The 17,060-nt window shown below is 37.3% G+C and overlaps 1 protein-coding gene across 1 annotated transcript in view; it reads right to left on the bottom strand.

Annotated features, from left to right (window-relative positions):
• The window catches only part of MYO3B (myosin IIIB), a 206,722-nt gene that overhangs the window by 76,477 nt on the left and 113,185 nt on the right, over nt 1-17,060 (bottom strand). The window contains exons 24-26 of the mRNA XM_087731497.1: nt 5,553-5,632; nt 2,458-2,478; nt 1,345-1,422 (exon numbers count right to left, since the gene is read on the bottom strand). Coding sequence (XP_087587623.1) covers nt 1,345-1,422; nt 2,458-2,478; nt 5,553-5,632 — 179 coding nt within the window. The remainder of the gene's footprint in view (nt 1-1,344; nt 1,423-2,457; nt 2,479-5,552; nt 5,633-17,060) is intronic.

A 17,060-nucleotide genomic window follows, 5' to 3' on the forward strand; every position in this document is an offset into this window, starting at 1 on the left:
CTTCAAGCACCGTATCTATCCGTTCTTTAAATACCTCCAGGGATGGAGACTCAACCACTTCCCTGGGCAGCCTGTTCCAATGCCTGACTACCCTTTCGGTGAAGAAGTTTTTCCTAATATCCAACCTAAACCTCCCCTGGCACAGCTTGAGGCCGTTTCCTCTCATCCTATCGCTTGTTACTAGGGAGAAGAGACCGACCCCCACCTCGCTACAACCTCCTTTCAGGTAGTTGTAGAGAGCAGTAAGGTCTCCCCTCAGCCTCCTCTTCTCCAGACTAAACAACCCCAGTTCCCTCAGCCGCTTCTCATAAGACTTGTGCTCTAGACGCTTCACCAACTTCGTTGCCCTTCTCTGGACACGCTCCAGCACCTCGATGTCCTTCTTGTAGGGAGGGGCCCAAAACTGAACACAGGACTCGAGGTGCGGCCTCACCAGTGCCGAGTACAGGGGCACTATCACCTCCCTGGTCCTGCTGGCCACACTATTCTTGATACAGGCCAGGATGCCATTGGCCCTCTTGGCCACCTGGGCACACTGCTGGCTCATGTTCAGGCGGCTGAACATGAGCTTCCTCTGTGCCTTTCCTTACACTATTTTGCACGACAAAGAAAACAGGTATTCCTACACGGCATGAAGCTTTGACCCACACTGGCTAGCACAGCACTGTGAACTTCCCCATTCTGCATGGTACCAGTGCTGCCCAAGGACCAACTGCTCAAAACTTTTCTACTCTGCAATGACTGCAAGAAAAAAACATCAACCCACAGCCTTGGATTGGCATGTGGGTTTCCTGACTGCTAACCTTCCAGTTCCAACATTCTCAATGCCTTTTCCTTACCTGTTTGATTTAAACACACATGCAGAATATACATTATCCCAGACAGGATTACTACTGATAAAATGGCAATCCATATGACTTATAACAGTACTTCTGAAAGATGGATTGTTTTTACTTATTAGCACAAATGACAAATCTTAATCTTTAAAAGTAGGTATGCCTGAGCTTGTGAAAAAATATGAAGGCTTTTGTACTGACAACTATTTTATTTGCACAAAATCAGTTTTCTGTTCCTAAAGAGGCCTGTTCTAGACCTCCAGCATTTTAGATGGAAATAGTCTAGACTCTAGATTCTGTTATCAATGTACTTGGTGAAATTATAAAAGTACAAGTATGAGGAAACAAAAAGAAAAGGAGCAAAAGAAATTTAGGAGTCTACAAAGGCCTCACAACAGAATAAAAAAAATCTCGTATTATTCTCTTTGATCTCACAATCCCACAAATATTTTAGATATATCTATTATTCTTATCACCAAAATGTTTGTTTACAATTTAACTTTTGTACCCTAAAATACGAAGCCATAGTTTGCCGCTTCATGTTAGTTGTTTCCTCAGGGTGTCGCATAACCTCCATCGTGTCAACCTGGAAGACAAAACTCAGATGTTAGAGCTGTTCCAGAAACACTGCAGACCCACCCCACCTCACCCATGAAAGCTGGGTTCAGTTTTTGTTACGGTCGTTCCTTCAGGTGTGAGTACTTCAGAGTACTTTATCAGAGTTAGGAAGGCCAGCTTCTAACACATGCAGGACACACACTGATTTCAGAGAGCTGTAAGTATTCCAAATGATTTCACACTTTTGTTATGGTAGTATAACCCTCAGCCAATGAAGCAGCTGTCAAGATGCAATACCTTATGAACTGATTTCTAAGAAGCATTCCTCTTATCAACACTACAATGAATTCCATCCGGTCTTATTTTCTATATAGGAAGAGTTATCATTTTTGTAATGACCAGGAAGTAAATTGAGCTGCCTCATTTTGCTCACATATGGAAAAATGTTCCTGTCGAATAACAAGTGGCAAACAAAGTAGGTAATCTCAGAATGTACAAGTCTTTTCCTTTCTGCTGCTGTGGTTACTATTAATTACTTTAAATTGCCATTTTGATGCCAAGAATTTCAGAAATCTTACTCTGCTGAACTGCCATAGCTTCAAATACTGCTTTTTCAGCATTTGAGAAGAGTTATTTTTAGAGGGTATACATGGACAGCAAACATATTGCTCCTTGTATATTTTAGTTATATTGTCAGTACAGCTGTTCTTATCAAAATGAAACCAGAATTTATGAATGAGTATAAACATGGTTACCAATCACAAGCAGATTGTGTTGCTGTATTACAGCTCAACAAAATTAAAGAAAATCAACCAGCATCCTGTTTGCATGGAGCATTAACAACATTTTAGCAGTCACTTGCTTTGTGGCAGTTTACCATCTGCTCTGACCAGGTGGCATTTGTATAAACCAGATAATGCTGTTGTCAGCACCTGTGCTACACTTCCTGGACTTTGCTCCATATGATCATTTCCAACACTCACTGACTTAAGACCACTCTTCTGAACACTAAAAGTAATTGCTGAAAGATTACGGTTCTCAATAAAGTAACTGTGTCTCTTACCTTCAGGAGATATTTAGGAGACTGCATGCAAAATACAAAGGAAATGAAGCACTAAGTAGTAATAGATCAAGAAAATGGATTTTGCGTTGGGAAAGAAATCAAAAGAAAACTTGTGAAGAGAAGATTCAGCATACAGATGGTGCAAAGGGAGACAGATTTCCATGAGGGTGACCATAAAAATTTCAGTATGTTTCTGTAATCTGTGATGTTCTAGCCCAGAGTGATGTACATGCATTAGTACGCATCTCAAACGAACTCATGAGAGAAAAAAAAAGAAAAAAAAAAAGATGCAGTTTGATTTCAGTTTTAAGGATGTTAACAGAAAACTCTGTAATATATCCCAGGAAAAACGCCTTATCAGCAAGATAACATCAAACATCTTAAGAGGTCACCTGACAAAGTAAACATCAATGACCTAATCAGAAGAGCAGGCATGTCCATGGGGAAAGATATGGGAATGTTTCAAAATTATCTTGGCAAGGCAACTGCTTTTTGAGAATTGATATCTAAATCTCTAGCAGAGGTCAGGTAGAAGACAAAAGCCATACCAGTGAATACTGAGAGTAAGTTCAAAATAACTGGTAACATTTAGTATTAAAAGACAATTTAATCATAAAGAACACCAAATCAAGAGCAAAAGCAAATAGTTTGAGAACTGCACTGAAGCTCAAATGTCCATGAATTTGAACTTCTAAATTGGATTCTTGTCTGTCTAGAAAAACAGAGCCTCGTAGTGATATTGTTGTTGGAGGTTCAGTACTCATGATCATACCTGGAAGATCTGCTGGCCCATAAAGGGTAAGCTTATGCTCTACCTTTTGGGCAGTAGGATACTGTAAGCATCTCCTTTTGACAGCTGCTTATTTTCACCAAACCTGTAGAATCTTAACGATCTTTGAGATTTGCCACTCTGTCAAATATGGTTTACTACAGCCTGCTGAGTTCAAAAGGGTTTTGTTTTGTTTTGTTTTGGGGTTTTTTTTGGGGGGGAAGGGAGTTAAGACACAGAAAGACAGATGGTCAGAAACACTCACAGAGATGTAATATACTTTTCCTCAGAAAATCAGGGTAAAACCAGTATCGTGAGATTCCTTTTTCTATGAGTAGGATCAATTTCCAAATCTTTTTGACAAGAAATATTTGACGTTTCCATTAGAAAAATTCTGATAGACCCTGAAGCTAGGGAGATTTCCCTGTAAGAATTTTTAGAAGTTTTGTCTCTGGTTAATTTATAACATTGTGTGTCTATGAAGCCATGCACTTTTACAGTAGGGCAATAATCGCATGTACAACAGGCAACAGGCTTTATCACAACTGGCTTTGTAGAAAACAATAGAGCATAATAAGAATGTCATGATATAATCTTGTGTTTTAAATCACTAGCTACTCTTTTTAAACTAAAATGAAGAATATTTCAACTGTTAAGTCATATTTTTACATGATAGTAGTAGTGATGTACAATATACATTTATATGATTACAACTGAAATGGAAAACAGCTTGACCTACAGAAGACTGTTCCGTCACTAAAAAAAAATTGCTTATAATAGTTTTGAAACAATATTAAAAGAATGATTTATGACATCATGTCACCTTATGAAGTCACTGGAAATTATTACTTTCACATATTGACCACACCTGCTGCTGGCATGGTATGAAATACTGTAAAACCAAAAAATACGTTAAGCAAAAAAGCTCATAAATTAAATAACAAATGAAAATTTCCAAACTTCCAAACAAAATTACCATCTTTGGATTTTTTTTAACAAATTGTAAAATAGTAATTTCAAATCTTTTTCCTGAAGTTGTTTTAATTAGAAGTTTTATGAAATTATAAGAAAGATTTTTTTCAGCTACAAACTATTTCAATTAACATTTTCTGAATAGTGCCGCACTTATGCATGTCTTTTAGCTCTTTCCTTAAAAGTTTGAAGGGTGAGTAAAAACCACTTAAACACCACTTAGTAACTGACTGTGTTTATTAAAGCTCTAAAAGAGAACTGCTCTACTCCATTGCAGCTGTACCAATAAAATGCATGCTTAGAAAGCTTATGCTGAATATAGCTGGATGTGGAGGACAATGTGTGTATAATACAAGAAAACTGGAAAGGCCATTATCTGTCCTTCAGCACTGAGCACTGAAAGTGTTTATACCAGAGAGGAAATAAATCTCTGAAATTCACATCTATATTTGCAGGTACAGTGAAGGATAGAGATGTCTGGATGACATGAATTACTCTATCAACATTTGAGCATGAGCTCCTAATCACAGGAGAGAATGAAAAGAAACAGAAAACCCAGAACATAAAATTCTGCAGACTTTTGAACAGTTGCTGTTACCACATTTGTTTTTAAAAATTATTACCGCTTGCTTTGGAGGCAAAAAAAACCCCAAACCCTTAACTAAGCTAACTCTAACAGTACTACTTAAGAAGCAGGGAGGGGCTGCACGTGCTATCAGCTTGAGGCACAAGAGTTTTCCTCACAAATTAAGTGTACTGCATTGGCAACACACCCTATTAACTGCCATAAAATTATCCCATCCTTTTGCAATTATGCCACATCCTTTTACGGCAAAATTCAGCGGCGTTTAAATTCTACAGTTCTTTTTAAAGAACAGTGCTTTTGTCGAGTTATTCTTTTCTGGTCATCTATCAGTCACAAATGTGCCCTGGTATTTCACTTGCAAGTTGAATAAAAAAGGAACAGATCTTTTTTTATTTTGCCTTTCATACCGTTAAATACACTATTCAAATTTTACCTAATTAAATCTCTCTCTGGCCAAAATTGCCAGAGGAAAATGACCCCATTGAAATAAAGAGGAATATTGCTACCAACATCAATGTAACTGAGATTTCACTCTGAAAGTTTAAAGATTAATCAGTAGTAAATTGATTCTTCACTGCGTTCTACAACAGGGTCCCCACTAAAACTGGAAACGGTGCTCACAGCTGAGGTGCATGTTTTCTGATATTAAGGCAGACTCTCATTTGGTAAGAACCTCACTATATACCTATATCAGCTAAGCATCGTGTCCATAGTCTTGCTGTAATATTTTATGAACAATTGCCTGTCTTCAAAGGGAACACTACCAACCTTGATACGCCCAGCACTAAGCTGCGGAGGCAAAGACCTAGATGCTGCTGTCACTCTGGCTCTTGCTTGTGCCAAGTTACCTGTTCAAAAAGAAAGAAACACATACTGCAAAAACTGTTCAAGAAGCTTAGCAGGGAAAAATTTGTATGGTGGAAAATCAGTTTGTACAATAGTACTAAAACCAGCAGATACCACCACACTTCTTCCACACCCCACTCATTACCAATTGTGCCTGCAGAGCATTCAGCACGGGCATGACAGAGTGCAGTGTTGATTTAAAAGGGAGGAAAAAGTCAGTGATAAGGTGGTATGTCACTGACCTTAGCTACTGAGCTGATGAAAACAACGACAGCACAAAGGCATACAGCTCAATCACTAGTAATCAATTTCTCTGTGACTCATTGAGAGATTTAAAAGAGAAAAAGACAGCAGAAACAATCTCGTTTCTATGAAATCATGTGGATCCTGAAGTGTTTAGACAGCATCTTAAGCTCACAAACTAATGAAAGAGATGAGAAAATGATAAGACCGTATCTTTTTTTGACCTTTTGACATATAGGCCTGCTTAATCCCCAATCTTATTGTCCCTTGGGGTTTTTAAAGACTGACTCAATTCCTCAGGCAAAAACATATTGTGGTGTCAACTGAAAGACGAGTGCCTTTTTTTAAATGTACAGTATGACGTGTCCTAAACTTTTTCCTCTGTACTTGTAGAAAGCCAAAGTCATCACAAAACAGCTTTTCAAAATAAAGGCTCAGAGAAGAGAGAGGAAGTGATACGGGACTGTGCATATGCAAGACACTCTGTATATTTCAAAGTTTTAGCAAGTCTAGCACAAGATGTCCAAATGTTTTCTCTGGCTATATCTTCAGAGGCTAAACTGTGATTAATAGCATTGAAAGAACCCTTTGAAGCAGGATTGGTGACATCAAAGCCCTAATCCATGGGTGGCAGGATTTTTATAATGAGTGGGAAGCATTTTAACACATTTCAAAGGATTTACAGCATGAATAAACAATAGGCCTCTGCAGATGTACCACACACCTTTCAGAACCAGAACACATAAATAAGTGTCCATTTTAATTTAAATGTAAATAAAGTGTTAACACTTCTTTCAGATGCTAAGTGCCCTGTTTGCATCAACTCCAGTGTTTAGCTGTTTGCTTTACAGAAGGCCAGTAACTCTAAACAGTCTTCAGAGTTTTGCTAAACTATATATTACATAACTGGTAAGGAGGCAGGATGGGAAAAACAAAAACCAAGAACACTTAATCACTGGTAATTATTCCATAAGGGAGCAGAGCAAACCCAGTGTTCACATAACACTGCAAGGAACTTTTGCTCTTACTTTCCTCCAAATAAGAAAAATACTAAACCCCTGAAAACAGTCTGGGGGTTAGCACTCAAACACAGCAATAACATTCTTTGGAGCGATTCAAACATTCTGTATTCATTTTAAAAAGTATTTCTCTTTTAAGCTGCTGGCATTGGGATTGACACAATGCTGCAAAACTGGCACGTCATTTCCAGATCTAACAGCCTATGTTACCTGACAGTCTAAATCACAGTGCAGAACACAAGGTATGTCCACGTTTTTGGAAACTGCTTTTGGCTATACTGTGTAGGTTAATGAGAACTGCAACTCTGTTTTGAAAACCTTATATATCTATATACACACATAGTACCTATGGTATATACATGTATCTCTCTAAGGTTAAAATGAGAACTTTAATAAGCAAGTAGTTGGTGAATTTGTTTTTCTCTTAGCTGTAATTTTGGTATTTTTATATGTTAGAAATTACTCTTTTGTGTCTTTTTTGGCTAAAGTAGACCACTTGAAAAGGTTGTTTTTGGCTAGGCTTCAGATTAGCAAGTCTAAAGCTTGGAAGTCTTGCACTGGGGAACTGATGACACAACATGGGATAAAAGAGGGGAGCTGGGAGAAGAAACAAATTTGAATCAGATTGTTTAAAATGACTAAAATTTTGTTGCATTTTATAACAAATTACAAAACTCTAACCACCAAATAAAATTTAGAATTATAAGACAGTTGCTCAAGGTTCACCACACTCACTGCTGGCACTAGGTTTCTAGGGTTCATAATTAATATCCCTGAGCTCTCCCTTAGTTCCTCATGCAAAACTAAAACTAAACTTAACATTTCTGATCTGGCAAACCAAGCAAATAAATAAACCTTTTTATTAACCAAAAATCTTTAATGACTTCACAAACAAACAAACAAAAATCCCAAAGTGATCAGTTCCTACTTACAAAAAGAAAAGCTTTACATATTGTGATTTTGTTCATTAGTTACTTCCTTCTAGGCATGGATTCTTACCAGTGCTTATTTCATGTGTCAAGTGAATTCCTATGTAATTACTAACTACTGAATTGTAGCATCAGATGAAATCCACAGAATAAATGTTATTAGGATTTTCTTTTCCAGATCAAACACAAAATGATGCTTCAATAAAGGTTCGTGAATTAGTAATCTCAAGTAGTTCACATTCAGGAAAATAACTACCTATCTTTAACATGTCTAAGCCATTAAAACTAATAAACAGAACAAATGTGGTTTGAAAATTAGTCTACATATAAGAAATGTTTCACCTAGAGTTAGCATGGTGTTTATAGTCAGTAAACATTTGGTACCTGTCCCTGCATTCAATTTTCATTTACAAGGCCATTTATTACTTTACACACCAAAAATAATTAAATGTTATTCCACTTTGTGAATAACATCAATATTTGAAGAACAAACGTTTTTAGATAATAACACAGCCAGTTAAAACTGCCATGGGTTCCTTGAAAGGTTAAACCGGTTAAAGGTTAAAACACTGCACTGTGCCTTTCTGAAGTCTAGCTTCACACCTATTATATGGTCAACACTTCAGAGAAAATACGAGTGACATCCATGTAGACTTAAATAAAATACTACGGATATTAAATCCAACTCCATAAAGTGGACCAATTAAGCAATTTAAAAGCTCAAAGTTTTCTTAGTTTTTTTTTTGGAACAGGCATTCATGTGGGAAGGGAGAGAAGTTAATGGTTAAAATTAGGATTAATTTTTTAAACATGTACATGTTTTGATTTTATTCACATGCATTTCCTTTTCAGTTCAACGGGACTGCTCATCTGAAAAATTAAGGCTCCTACTCATGTGTCTGCTGGATCAATTAATTTGTGTCAGTGGGGGAGTCAGTCAGCCCCAATACTTCTCCTTTTTCCCTCTGTTCAATAAAGTTAGGAATGTCATTAATGCTTTGAGAAGTTTCAGTCATTAAAGTTCGTGAAATGCTCTGAGAGCTTCCAACAGAAAGAGAAGTAGCAGCACATAAAATCTATGCACTCACTGGCTAAGCTCACTGTGCCAATGCTCAGCAAAATTTCTTTTGTCTTGAAGCTGTATAGGAGACTGCACATCTCTGCAAACATATTCTTCACTGATGCCTCATTTCAGCTAGGTGGGAAAGACCATACTGTCAAAGTACCATATCTCTTCTATTATGCAAAGCCAAGCAGGAGAAGTTTTGAAAGTATTTTAAAGTATTTATACAGCACAGAAAGAAGAAATGGTTTTCTTTTTTCAGCTTGGACTTTGGAAGTGCTCTCCAGATCTCAGAAAGGACTAGTCAGCATTCCTGGCTTCTCACTTGCATCCCTGGTACTTAATCACTGTGTGATCTGGCTGAATTAATGATTTGTCCAGCCGTTGACTCTCCATACTAATTAGGAAAAGTACGCTCTCTGGCTGGATGTTCTAATGTTACTTACGGTTTGTCAGTGCTTCGTTATTCTTAGGTGATGGGTTCTATAAGTAGTATCCAGAAAATATTAGTAATATTAGCACTGTATTTATAACCTCATTTTGGTTCTGTCTGCAATAGATCACTTCTCCCAAAGTAAGAGCACACCAGGTAAGAATTACATTAAGCTTTGGTACAACGTTTAGTTTGTGAAGTGCCAATGACTTACAGAGAAAGAGCCTAATGACAATGTCACCTTCTGCACGAGCTGTACCATGGATATTACTATTATATAGAGGGCACAGTACAAGCTCTTTCCTTATCCTCATATATTTTATTAATTTCTTTCATGCTTCTGGTTCAGATAAAGAGGAGTTACTTGAAACACCCTGTAGATACAGTATAATATGGTCAGAAATGCTACAGTGCATTCATATTTCATTGATACCACTTCTAATCACAGCTAAGCACTTGCACTCCAGAAAAGGTACAGAGTCAGGCAATGTCTTTGACATACACAGGTTCTTCTCTGTCTTTCCTTTCAGTACATTTTATCTAGCCTAAGGAAGTCGACTGCTTATCTCCATAATGCATTTTCATCTTCTGCTACTGTAAGACTAAGCTTTTCTTAGCTCGACTATAAATGAATACATGTACTTTTTTATTGGGTACTAATTTGAATCTGGTCACTGACTACCAAAACTCTATTCTTTTGAGTCACTGAAGTAATTTAAGCTAATCTTGTGCAATAAAAAGGTAAGAATCCAATTTTCTCATGTGCTACACATTTTACACAAGAATATAATTATAAAAATACTGTCTGTAGAATACAACTATCAATACAGACACACTTCCACTGCTGCTTATTCTGAAAAGAGAATCACCTTATTTCCTATTCAGAATGAGTAAATAAAAAATGAGAAATAGTATTTCCAAAATCAGATCCATATTACAAAACAGAATCTGACAACCATGAAAACTTAGTAATAGTGAGGCCCACGTGGGAATACCCTAATTATGAGTAATTGCTTCAGAAGCAAAAAAGATGCACTTTTTGGCTCAGTTTATTTGAAATAAAAAATCCATGCCATAGTGAACTGACAAATTCTGATCCTGATTCTCAATTGACTAAAGGTTTCTTTAGTCTTATTAGCATGAAGTAGACACAGATCATATTTACAGATACTTAAAAGCTTTACATTGCTAGATTGGGATTGGAGAACCTGAATGTAAATTCAGTGCTGCTATGTTTTCTACTGCACACATCGCAGACACTTTAGTGGTCACTTCCCTCATTAGTAAGGCACACACTGGCAAACACACAGCATGATGTTTACAGCAACAAATAAAACTTTGCTTGTAAGCATCATCACTGCTATGTTTAAATATTGTTTTAACACAGTAGGTTAGTAGACTTCTTGTAGAATGCAAGGGAAGAAAGATACTGACAGCAGCTGATACGAAATGAAGATCAACTGCCCACTGTATTCCAAGATACGTAAATGTATGATCTCAGTAAGAAAGGCCTCAACTTTTACCCTTACCTAGTAATGAAGAACAGATTATGGTATATAATTAGCTAGTGGTAGTGTCCAAGATATTTTAAAAACGCAACCTTGAGTATTAATGGCTACTTTAAGCAACATGCCCAATTTTCCAGCTAAATTGAATCAGACGTGTAGTCATCTACTCGATTGGGAGTGCGTTGACTGAAATGCAGACATTTCCTGAAATACCACAGGCACATATGTGATCATAGGATACACAAGCAAACCTTATGTGATTCTTAGAACATCATAGTCCCATGACATGACCAAACTTACAGACAGCAGGAAAAACACATATGCTATAGTCTGATCGCATGGTAAACAGGTTCCCAGGCACAGGACAAGGGAGGGTCACGTGGTTCTGGAAAAGAGGGTGGCAGAGGGGGAGTGGATTGCCTGCTGGACAAACTCTTTACCTGGCCACAGCCAGGTAGGCATAGTTTGGGTACCTCTGTCCAAACACGGGACTAATGATAGCAGCGGCACACTAAATACCATGAGAGCTAACTATCTGAAGCTGCATCTAGATAAAAATGAAAAAAAATGAAAAATTATTTGGAAAAAGCAATTAGAAGTTATAGCATAAACAATGCTGGAGTCTTCTACTGCTTGGTGCCCATATTTTCTTTAGTCATGTCTGTAGCCTGACTAGCTGGAGACTGACTGACAGGCTGGCCACAGCCTGATCTGGTCAGTCTCCCAGCTGCTTCGTTACAGAACAAAGTGGCTCAGCTTTTTACGATTTATACATTGTCAGAAGATACGGGCCATTTCTTTCAGATATGGTCCTTAGCAACTTCTGTCCACATCTTTGGTAGTGTACCATTTGATGCTCTTGTATGTAATCGACTCAGGACAACAAACCTTGACATCTCTGGGGAACAGCAGACAGTACAAAACACTGCAGTCTGTGTCATCGGCAAAGTACCTCGCCATCAACATGAGGTTTTCTGTTGTTGGTTCCTGTACCACATCTGTAACTGAGATTAGAAGAAAACTACAGAGGTGTATTTTCTGTGAAGACTTCATTGTTGAGGAATTCTCCACTAATTTTCAGCATTAGCCAAAAGCCCCTTATTCTAATTACCTCTATTCAGGACAGACAAGAAGTTTATTTATTCTTCCAGAGGTATGTGGAAGAATACTTCTAAAAACGTATACAGGTTGAAGATATGGTTACCACACATGCTGATTCAGCTCCGGTCTCCCTCACTGTTTTATGTAATTGACATCCTTTCTCTTGCATGTCATGTAAGATTGTTTTTCCCCCAAATTATATATGCTTTATTTAGAAAAGTAAAAGTTTGATTATGAAGAACGTGGTATTTATCTCAGTATTTTACCTATGCTCCCTCACCAACATGAACCAACTGCAAGCATTCTGGTAGCTCACACCTCAGCATCTTGTCTCTGACAATCTCAGGGCTGTCCTCAAACACTAATGAAGCTTCACAGTACTCAGTTTAACCTGAGGCCAAAATAATTTTCTACAAGAACAGTGAATAAACAGAAAACTCAGGGGAAGTCAAGAACTGTGATTTCCAGCCCACTGTTTCTATTTCCAGAGTACGTTCCCTCTCTATACACTGTAGAAAACATTTTATGGTATATATTCCATCACTTAGGACCTGCTGCTGAAGCTGTTCCATACATACACAGTCCGATCAAAATCCTACTAAACCCAGTGAAGGTTCTCAATGAATTCAGTGGTAAAAATACAGGTATAAAGATGTCACTGAAAGTACATGGAATAAAATGGAGGAACATTTTCTCTGACCTCACTATGACTATTAGCCTTCTCAGTGATTAAGACCCTAAGCTAGACAGGATAAAAATGGTGTCAAAACCAGGTTTCGACACTTCAAGAGAAGAGCTATCTTTTAAAAGTCTGCATTTAGGATGAAACATGGTTACAGAACTTTACGAGAGTCCCAGGCTTCCCCATTTTTGAAATTGAGGCATTAATGATGTTGACTACTAATTTAATCAAGTCTCAAAGGCTTCTCAACTGAACATTTGCTCCTCTGGATCTCAGCACTTCCATATATTATCACAGATAGCACAAAATCAGTTATTTTTGTGATAATTCAAAACATTATTCTCATTTATATTTGTATCTCTACACTTAATGAAACAAATACCCATTCATACAAACACCCACAAATACATTTTCTGTCTTTGACACACACACACTGTGACCTACTGTCCAGGGAGTTCAGTTATAAGCTCTCCTATGTCAAGCCAAGTCAGGTTGGAATAAGTAAGACAAAGTCAAATACTAAGAGAAAAGATAATGCTGGTTTAGTGAAGTACTGACGTTTACAGTTTGTTGTAGGGTGAAGGAATAAAGAAAATGGATAAAAGTACAAAATCTTAGCAAGACAGCATACTCAGAGTACGAAATACTCTGAAAAAAATACACAAAATTCAGCACAGACTCAGAGGTTGGTTTTCACCAACTATATTAATCGCTTAGATACATTAACCCCTAATTCAATTATTTCGAAAGAGTGGGAAATATAAGCATGTTCTTTGCAAAGGACACACACAAAACATTATGGATATTCAAATCAGCAAGATTATCTGAATATTCAACACATTTATCTGCTCTACAAACTCACTAGCAAATTTAAAAATAACTGCTCTTCTAGGATTTGATCTTGAGAGCTACTGAATGCTTCCAATGATGTACCAAGCGTATTTAACACAGTTTGACCTTACAGCACATAGTGCCTGTAGAAACTGCCTAGTAAACTACTCATTAAAACAACTACTGTATAATGTTCGCTGAATATTTCTCTATTTAAATTCTGTATATGCTGCACAGTAAGATCCCACAGTCTGCTAGTTAATATTAAAAACAGTAACATCTGTGTAATACATCTTTTGCTTCCTCAATATCAACACATTTTGAATTTAATTAGTATACAATGAAGTGTTAAGATTAATTATTGTTCACTACTGTGAGATAATATTCATTATAGAACCGAGAAGTTAGGCTAGAAACATGAAAATTGAAAAGACACCTCCTCTCTTCTCAGAGAAAGGTAAAGAAAAACTATTCTCAAGATTTGTTCTACAGAGAATGGCCTATTATGAATCAAACCAGTAAACTCATCAAGATCTGTTTTTAAACTTGCCCACTTGTACTTTTTTTAGGGTTTGATTTGTGAGCATTTGGAGACAAAAAAAAGTGCCCTTTGTCCGTTTTCAGTACAATGTAATCTGTGAAGTCTCACATTAACAACAGTGGACTTCTGCTTGGGCCACGCCCTTCACCAAACATAAACGTGATAAATCTAACTTGACCCTTCTCAGCTGTTGTGCTTACTGCCATGTGCAGTTCCAGAGATTCACTGACACTCTTTATTTATACAGAGTTATTCTCAACAGTAAATAATTGTTATGTCTTATATAAAGCTTTAGCAGGACTGAGACCTTAACTTTGATTTGACAGATGGTTCTGTTTCTAGATGAGTTCCATTTTTAGGGCTATTTTAGGGCATGTTTTGGATCCTACTGCTAGCAAGTCTTGTGAGTATCTGTGTACTGCATTTGTCCTATGACACAAAACCTTAGGATATGAAGAAAAAGGAACACTGAACGGTAAAATGCTCAACTGAAAGACTAAATAAAAAGTAATCTAACACTCTACCTCTCAAACTCAGTTAAGCTACATTTAATTTAGTTTACTGATGTCCCACATCTGCAAACCAGTAAAGTTCACAATTGTTACGTTGCACAGCTGTGGTTTAAAGCTTCTCTTTGCACACAACACACTGGCAGCAAAGCAAAAACGATTCTATGCTTTTAACATATGGACCAGTTAGAAATAGGAAAGCCTCTGTGTCCTGAGTGAAAATATATAACTTCCATTAACTTGACCCAAATTCTTACAAAATATAAATTCTGATTCATCTTTAAGTAGAGAGATTATAATTACAATGGCTTTGTTTCTGATTCATTTGACTTGGGAGTGCCTGCAGTTCTCTCTTAGAAGTGAAAATACTAACACAAGAATACCATTATAAAAAGATTTTATTGTAGGATAAATTAGTAAAATTAAGACGTATTCGAGTCTTTTGCTCTATTGTGATGTGTGGAATTAAGAGAAAAAAATCTGCTAAGCCCAAATGGAAATATGCTGTATTTCAGTCTGTAAGTATGACACACACCAAGCCAGGAGACCTGCCACTACTGATCGCTAGAGGAAGAGCTTGTACTCAATAGGAGCGCACAGTGACAAACATGACAGGCCAAATCACGGTTCCACTGAAAACAATGGCAAAGCATCTACAATTTCAATTGGCCAAGATTTCACTCTATGCTGAGTAGTATCTGTCCACGAGATTGAAATGCAAGAAAATCCATTTGCTTCCCTCAGTTTCTGACTCTTCATGAGGAATCAGCCGCTATCAAAGTTACAGACAAATTGATATTGAGATAGTACTCTTGTAACCAAGGAGTGGTGAAAAACAGTTCTTTAAAGTGATTTTGCAAAAAGCCCTAGTTCTCGTGTTCTTTAGTGTGCATAAACAAAGCCTGAAACATTTTTTTCACTTTCTTTCTCAGCACGTGGTCTGTTGATTGTTTGTTTTCTTTTCTTTTTTTTTGTTGTTTTTTTTTTAATATGAGACATACATTGTTTATAATTACTTTTTGTCTGAGGGCTGTAAGCAGGGCTGGAGACTCAAAGGCACAAAGAACAGACTGAAAATTAATACCGAGGAGGGGAAACGACCTTTAGGCAGGCTAATTATAATTAATTTGTTTTTGAAAAAAATCTATTTTCCTCCTATTTTGGACAAAAAATTCCCTTGTCAAAACACCACTATCCTAACTCTTCAGTGAAGGCTGTGAAAACTTTGACAGATTATGCTCAGATACCTAGGCACCATGAACAAGGAGTGTTTATTAGCAATGGATGATATACTGATACTCTATCACTCTGAACGCATGAGCAATATCCAATGCTACCAAAATTATTAGACATGATGTTGCTGTAGCGGTAATGGTACACAGCCAAGCCCAGCCCCTACGGATCCTCAGAGCTAGGACAGGGAAGTTTCCCAGTGCCTCTGCTCTGGTGGTGGGAAGGCTGGAGGATTTCCCCTTCCCTCCCTCCAGGTGGCAACTCTTCCCCCTCTCTCCAGCAAGGACTTAAGGCAGAGCAGGGCAACCCTGACAAAAGCTCTAAAGGTCTGTGAGTTATAAATGGGAAAAAGACTGCAGTGATTGTGTTTCAAGAGTAGAGAATCATGTTGTGCTGCCGCTATTCTGAGAAAATGAAGCCCCTCTGGCACATCTCCCTATCCTGCCACCATGATCTGGTCAGTTGGGGAACATAAGGTAAGAGAGAAGAAATGTGGAAGAGGGAGCTGCAGTCTCAAAAAGCCTCAGTGGTGCTTTGCCCAAGCAGTTTGATGGTACCACCACTTAAAGGTGATGCTGCAAAAATTCTTGAATATCAGGACAGTCAAATGGTCTGACTCTTCACTGATGCCACTAGTGAATGTACCAAGGCTCTCCTGAATTTTTCCAATTAAAGCCCTGTTCTCTTACAAGGGGGCTGTATTTTCTAGATCACTTGATTCCTTTCTTCTCTGATGCTTTAACTGCAACAGTAATAAACTAAAACTAGAGACAAACAGGAATGCATCATATCTGAATGGGAACATGCATATTCAACTGGAGTAGTGGCAACTTTTTTTTTTTTTTTTAAATGTTCTACTTCTCTCTTGTATTTGGAGTAAATTCTGTTTTAATTTCAGAATATACAGAATTATCAGCACAAGAAGCTGTGTCTGCAGAAAAAAGTGACAAATATGGAAGCAATTGGGAGAATTGGTAGGTTAAACCAGAATATGTTCATTCAGTTTTGAGGTTAAAGGTCCCTAGAAAGTGCAAACAGATTCCAAAACGTGCTGAACGTGCATAAGTTTCCATTGAAAGATGACAAAACATGCTGTACATGCTACAAAATTAGTGCCAGAATGCTAAAGTTCTGGTATCTCCTATCAGTAATTGTGCAGTCTCTTAACCATAAATTACTATTAAAAATGTATATTTCATGTCCTGCTGTTAATTTCTGGCCCTTTAAACTACACAGTCTGCTACTGTGAAATAGAAGCATTTGTTAAGAGGGGATAAGTATATTTGATAAATTACAGGGATTAACATGATCTTAAATTAGTAAAAGAATTTAGTCTTT

The sequence above is a fragment of the Nipponia nippon genome, unplaced genomic scaffold (assembly GCF_047370975.1).
Source record: "Nipponia nippon isolate SJK-2023a ecotype South Korea unplaced genomic scaffold, ASM4737097v1 scaffold_5, whole genome shotgun sequence".
NCBI classification, from domain to species: Eukaryota; Metazoa; Chordata; class Aves; order Pelecaniformes; family Threskiornithidae; genus Nipponia; species Nipponia nippon.